This window comes from Helianthus annuus, chromosome 8 (assembly GCF_002127325.2).
Source record: "Helianthus annuus cultivar XRQ/B chromosome 8, HanXRQr2.0-SUNRISE, whole genome shotgun sequence".
Taxonomy (NCBI): Eukaryota; Viridiplantae; Streptophyta; class Magnoliopsida; order Asterales; family Asteraceae; genus Helianthus; species Helianthus annuus.
Window position 1 is genome coordinate 110,649,208 of NC_035440.2, and position 6,855 is coordinate 110,656,062.

Genomic DNA, 6,855 nt, shown 5'->3' on the forward strand with positions numbered 1-6,855 from the left:
CTCAGCTTGCCCTTTTTACCAAAGCGCATCACACCTTTCCAAGGTGACACTTTCAACAAAACTTTATCGCCAACTTCAAACTTGAGAGGCTTTCGCCTCTTATCAGCATAACTTTTCTGCCTATCCCTGGCAGCTTTTAGGCGATCACGAATCTGGACAATCTTGTCCGTCGTTTCAAGGACTATATCAGGTCCTGATATCTGGGCTTCTCCTACTTCTGCCCAACAGACAGTCGTTCTGCATTTCCTGCCATATAAAGCCTCAAAAGGCGCAGCCTGAATGCTGGCATGATAACTATTGTTATAGGAGAACTCAATCAATGGCAGGTGGTCATCCCAACTACCACCCAAATCAATAACACTTGCACGAAGCATGTCTTCCAAAGTTTGAATAGTACGCTCACTCTGACCATCTGTCTGGGGATGATAAGCAGTACTAAAATTCAACCGAGTGCCCAAAGATTGTTGGAAACTTTTCCAAAAGTGAGAGGTGTATCTAGTATCTCTATCAAAGATAATAGCCACCGGTACTCCATGAAGAGCTACAATCTTATCAACATATAACTGGGCTAACTTATCGGAGCTATGAGTCTCCTTGATGGGTAAGAAATGAGCTGACTTCGTCAGTCTATCCACTATAACCCATATAGTGTCATTTCTGTGCCTTGTTTTAGGTAACTTGGTTATAAAATCCATGGTTACCATTTCCCATTTCCAAGTGGGAAGTTCCGGTTGTTGTAGAAGACCTGATGGCTTTTGATGTTCAGCCTTAATCTAAGCACATGTCAGGCACTTAGCTACATGGGTGGCAATAGATTTCTTTAAACCTATCCACCAATAATTTGCCTTTAGATCTTGATACATCTTGTCACCTCCCGGGTGGACCGAATACTTAGAATTATGGGCTTCCTGAAGGATTACATCCCGGAGTCCTCCTTGAATAGGAACCCAAATTCTACCATTCATTCTCAGAATTCCATCCTTACCAGGTGTCAACTGTTCAACAGTTACACCTAACTTTTCGTTTGGAAGATTATCTTCCAATATGGCATCTTTTTGTGCAACCAACAGTCTCTCATTCAAATTATTCTTCAATTCAATGCTCTTTGCATTGATCCTAATCGGCTTAACTCTTTCCTTTCGGCTTAAAGCATCTGCGACCACATTCGCCTTACCGGGATGGTAGCGAATCTCGCAATCATAATCATTTAAAGTTTCCATCCAACGGCGTTGTCTCATATTGAGCTCTTTCTGGTTAAACAAATGTTGGAGACTTTTGTGATCCGAGTAGATTACACATTTTGTTCCATACAAATAGTGTCTCCACAACTTTAGTGCGAATACGACGGCACCCAATTCCAAATCATGGGTGGTGTAATTCTTTTCGTGCACCTTTAGCTGTCGCGATGCGTAAGCAATTAAATTGCCTCGCTGCATAAGTACACACCCCATGCCAGTGTGTGAAGCATCGCAGTAAACAACAAAATCTTCAACTCCTTCCGGTAAAGTTAATACCAGAGCATTGCTCAACTTTTGTTTCAGAATCTCAAAGGATTCCTGCTGCTTTGGACCCCAGATAAATTTCACATTCTTACGGGTCAAGGAAGTCAATGGTGCAGCTATTCTTGAGAAGTTCTCAATGAATCTCCTATAATATCCTGCTAAACCCAGAAAGCTGCGAATTTCTGTAGGTGTCTTAGGCGCTTCCCAATTCATCATAGCTTCTACTTTGGCAGGATCTACTTGAATACCGTGTTCACTGACCACATGTCCAAGGAACTGGACTTTGCGAAGCCAAAATTCACACTTAGAGAATTTGGCATATAACTTCTCCTGTCGAAGCAGTTCTAAAATACACCGAAGGTGCTTTTCATGCTCCACTTGGCTACGTGAGTAAATAAGTATGTCGTCTATAAAGACAATGACAAACTTATCTAAATATGGTTTGCAGACTCTATTCATGAGATCCATGAATGCTGCAGGTGCATTAGTGAGCCCAAAAGGCATCACTAAGAACTCGAAATGTCCATACCTCGTTCTGAATGCCGTCTTCAGAACATCTTCAGTTCGAACTTTAAGTTGATGATACCCAGATCTCAAATCTATCTTTGAGAAGTAACTCGCTCCTTGGAGTTGATCGAACAAGTCATCGATCCTGGGTAAAGGATAACGATTCTTGATCGTTACCTTATTCAGTTCACGATAATCAATGCATAAGCGCATTGATCCATCCTTCTTTTTCACAAACAGAATTGGAGCTCCCCAAGGCGAAGAGCTAGGCTGAATGAAACCTTTTTCCAATAACTTATCCAATTGAGTTCTGAGTTCCTTCATTTCGGTAGGTGCCAAACGATACGGAGCTCGTGCAATAGGCGCAGATCCTGGAAGGATGTCTATCCTGAATTCTACTTGCCTCTCAGGAGGTAATCCAGGTAATTCGTCAGGAAAGACATCTGGATACTCTGAAATGATTGGTATATCTTCAATCTTTGGCTTCGGGTCATTTACAGTCACTTGTGCCATGTAAATGACACATCCACCCTTCAAACACTGGGATACTTTAAGAATAGACACATTGCTGGGCAATCCGTACTGTGTGTCTCCTTGGATAGTGACTGATTCACCGGAGGGGTTTTAATAATGATAAGCTTTTTATCACAGGCAATTTGGGCTTGGTTATGCGATAACCAATCCATGCCTAAAACTATATCAAAATCAGCCAATTTCATTGGCAGAAGGGACAGCGGGACGGATTGGTTCTTAATGGATATGGAACATCCATCAAGAAGAGTTGAAGCTGATTCTAAGGTACCATCAGCGAGTTCTACCTCATACTTTATGTCTAGAGTCTTAATAGGCAAGTTCAACAACTTACAAAACTTATGATCTACGAAAGACTTATCAGCACCGGAATCAAATAAGACTCTAGCATAAATATTATTGATGAGGAAGGTACCTGTTATGACGTTATCATCGGTCACCGCTTCCCGTGCTTGCATCTGAAATACTCGGGCATTACCCTTTTTAGCCTCTTCAGGCTTCTTCGCATTCTTGGGGTAATTGGTCTTGATATGCCCCTTTTCATTGCAACCGTAACAGGTTGCATCCTTAATGTTCCGGCACTCAACAGACTTGTGCCCTTTCTTCTTGCAGATTCCACACGGTTTAGCCTGTGGATCTTGGTTGCATTTGCCAAAATGCCTTTTTTTGGCAAGTCTTACACCTGGGCTTATCACCAGTCTGCCCTTTCTTGGAACCAGAGTTCCCCTTTCCTTTCTTGTTTGACTGGGAGGACTGATCATCCTCTCTCTTCCTCTTCCCCTCTTCAGAGTGTTTCTTCGCCCTGCTCCTCACAATATCCAAAGTGAGGGATAGTGATAGATCCACAGCGGATCTATAGGTGGCGGGCTTTGAAGCCTTAACATTCCCCTTAACTTCAGGGGCTAAACCACCGATAAAATGCGCAATGCGCTTGGGCTCATGTGTGACTAAATACGGCACCAGTCTAGACATGGAATTGAAACTAGTCACATAGGATCTACAGTCTAGATCCTTCATCACGAGGGTGAGAAAATCAGTCTCTACGCGTTCTACTTCATGCTGAGGACAATAGGTGTCCTTAACCAGATCAACAAACTTCTCCCATGAGAGATTATACAAATGCACTTTTCCAGTGGATTGTACAAGCACTTTCCACCATGTAAGGGCATCGCCCTTAAAAGATTGGGAGACAAACATAACCACATCTTCTTTAGCGCAACCGCTAATATCTATCACCGTTTCCATCTCATCTAACCACTTTATACAATCTATCGCCCCTTTTTCTCCTGTAAAGTCTCTTGGCTTACAGGAAACAAAATACTTGTAGGTACAACCCTTGGCGTGCCTAAGGGTATGCTCAGGGACAACCTGCTTCTTGGGTACACTACCCTGGTTAGACGAGTGTAGGGACTCAGTCTTCTTATGGGTGTGAGATTGAGAATGAGTTTTTGAGTGAGTTTGAGACCGAACAATACTCGGCTCCTTAAACTTAGCATCTACCGCTTGAGAGACTGCAGCGGTGATTAAAGCTTGTAATTCGGCACCAGTAATATTGATTCTGGTGTTGCCCTCTACTGGATGACTGTTTACTTCGTCTGAGCCAGCCATTCCTGGATGCTATAATATAGACAATAATAATAATTTAAATTACATATAGATTCATCGCATTGATGATTCAATGGTCATGGTATTATTAAACCATTTAGACCATTTCAAATCATAACTAAAAATTAATAGAATGCACTATCCTTTACATTACTGAGCAGGGAAAGGATAGAAATTTCACAACTGCCAATGTCGTGAAAGACATTTTATTTATCATGAAACTCGTCTCGAAGGACATTTAAATAGTTTAGGAAGCTTGTCATAAGGACGAGTTAAGATCTATCTAACGATCTCTAAGATCGGTGATCTTTTAAGGGTTGAACACAGTTCATCGCCTTTTTGACAAGAAGTTTATAAATTGTACTTTCATTGTCATCTTTACACCTTTGCTTAAAAGCATGCATCTCAAATGGATGTCTTGGTGTATACATCATATTGATGTTTACTAGACATGATTCGCATTGATCATTTTGGCTTTATGTGACTTGGAAGGATCCAAGTACCCTTTTGGAAGCTTGTGTGGTTTCTCGTGCCACACAGCTGGAATGTCAACATGTTTTCAGATGTTACAGGGATTTGCTATCTTAAAAAGGTTGTACCATCATAGCCAATTAATACTTTGGCTAGGTTATACCTCTAAGAGTTTCTTTGGCAGATCAATTATAAATTGAAAAGAGATAACATGGTGTAATAAAATACACAATTTAAAACCAAAGTTAAAACTTTATTACGACGAAAGCAAATACAACTGCCCTAAACGGGACTTAGGAAAAGACAAACTACCCGCGCAGGGGCATACAGAAAGGAAAAATAAGTCCGCGCAGGGACTTGATACAGAAATCAAACAAATGTCCTCGCAGGGACACAATTACAACAAACAAGAAAATAGAACAATCCTCTACTTCTTCTTCCCTTTGATAAGGTTCGCAAGACCTTTCATGAAGCTAGTATGCCTTTCCTTGTTCTTTCTAGCCTTCAACCTTATCTAGCCTCTCTAGAATTTCTTGAGTTTGATGCTGTTGCTGTAGCTGCTGGGAAGGAGGCGGCTAATACGGCGGGTACTGGTAACCCTGACCCGGGTATCCAGCTGGATGCATAGAAGGGTAAGTAGAAGGATAAAGGTGTTGATACTGCGCAGCCGTAAGATATGGATCTTGAGACACATAGTCCGAGGGGTATCCCGTTGGGTTCTCATAAGGATTGTACCCGGAAGGACCTGGGTACGTCGGGATCGGGTTATCAAATCCCACAGGCGGCAGAGGTGGTGCATAAGAAGCTTGCGGAGGATTAGCCTCCGGTGCCGCGTTTGAGGGCCCACCCAACTGGGGGTCCTCTGGAACAGGGGGATAGGAACTCGAACCTCGAGGAGAACTGAAACGGGGTCCTCCTCGCACGGACATGCGTGCGTTACTTCTTCGCCTCGGAGGCTCAGGAGGTGGCTGCGGTGGCTCCTCTACCGGGAGTGGTGGTGGTGAGACAGCTTGAAGTTGAGGATCTTCCAAAGGTGGTTGGGCTGGAGAGTTATGGTAAGATGGTGTAAAGAACCAATCATACGTAGCCATTTTCTCCTGGAACGAGTCGGGCCCATTATAAGGTGATCCCTGGAACGGAGACCCACTAGATTTGCTGATAGGGTGGCCCGGGGTTCCTGTTTGCATCTCCGGGTCGGGGTCATCATCCATTTCCATCTCCTGAGAGAAATGGTCCTCAGAACTTTTCATTCCGACACCCAGAATAAAGGCTTCCCTGCCGTAGTTGGGTTCATTAGGTCGTTTGCCTTCGACCAATTAAGAATGATCCATTTATATAGATGAAACTAATCATCTTTTTTTAGATGGAAGCCGGTTCCACGACTTTAGTGGAAATGATGATCCTGCTCCCCCTGAAAGTATCAACTACCTGAGGCTAAGGCGGATTTGTCAACGGCTGTGCTGCTGGCAATGATTAGAATAGCTATGTTGTCTCTTCTCCTCTACCCTTGGTACAGAGCTTCCATTTCGAGAACCTTTCATCCGAATCTCCCGGCTGATTCAACACGAGCAATTAAAACTACCGACTCTAGAACAGCGAAAACAGAGCTAATAAGGGTTATAGCCAAGAAAATCGTTAACATATTCAGCTGGGTTGAATTGTCCCGGGGAGTAGAGGGAGTCAGAGTGGTGAAATGAATGGGATTGCAAAGAGTGATGAGACTGGTAAGACTCGTGCGAATGGTGAGACTGATGAGAGTGGTGAGAGTGTTCGAGCTCGACTGGAGCAAACGGCCCAAAGGATGGATGAAAAGATGTCGAAGATCTGAGCGAGACTGAGTGTCTTGCCGGCTCGAAAGGTTGACCCCACATATCATGAGAGTCGGAGGTGGAAAAGGACACCGATGGAGTGCGTCTATGTGATGGTCCAGCTGATGACGGTCCTCCACGCATGGGACCCTTGCCACGTCCTCTTAGTCTTGGAGGCATGATGGTAAGCTTCCTGTTGAAAGAAGAGAACAAAATAAAACATAACAGAATAATAGCAAAGGAAAGATAAAGATGCACCCTAGGTCATTTGCCTAGACTCGAGAGTCTAAGGAATGTGCTTATTGTGTCATTGAGATTAAACACAAAAGGTTAGTGTTTAATTCACTCAACGTTGGCTCTGATACCAACCTGTCACACCCCAATATTCCACGTGTTACCGGTGGGCCCGGCGGGGAGTATCGTGACTTAGT

The 6,855-nt window shown here is 43.4% G+C and overlaps 1 protein-coding gene across 1 annotated transcript; it reads right to left on the reverse strand.

The window, feature by feature from the left end:
* Positions 1-5,191: 5,191 nt before the first annotated feature.
* LOC110870517 (extensin-like) lies at positions 5,192-5,827 on the reverse strand. Its single transcript, XM_022119694.1, has one exon. The coding sequence runs from the start codon at positions 5,825-5,827 to the stop codon at positions 5,192-5,194; it is 636 nt and encodes a 211-aa protein (XP_021975386.1).
* Between the last annotated feature and the right edge of the window lie 1,028 nt (positions 5,828-6,855).

Bases quoted from the DNA above. Each gene is read 5' to 3' on its own strand.
- LOC110870517 (XM_022119694.1), bottom strand. From the start codon at position 5,827: ATGGATGATGACCCCGACCCGGAGATGCAAACAGGAACCCCGGGCCAC.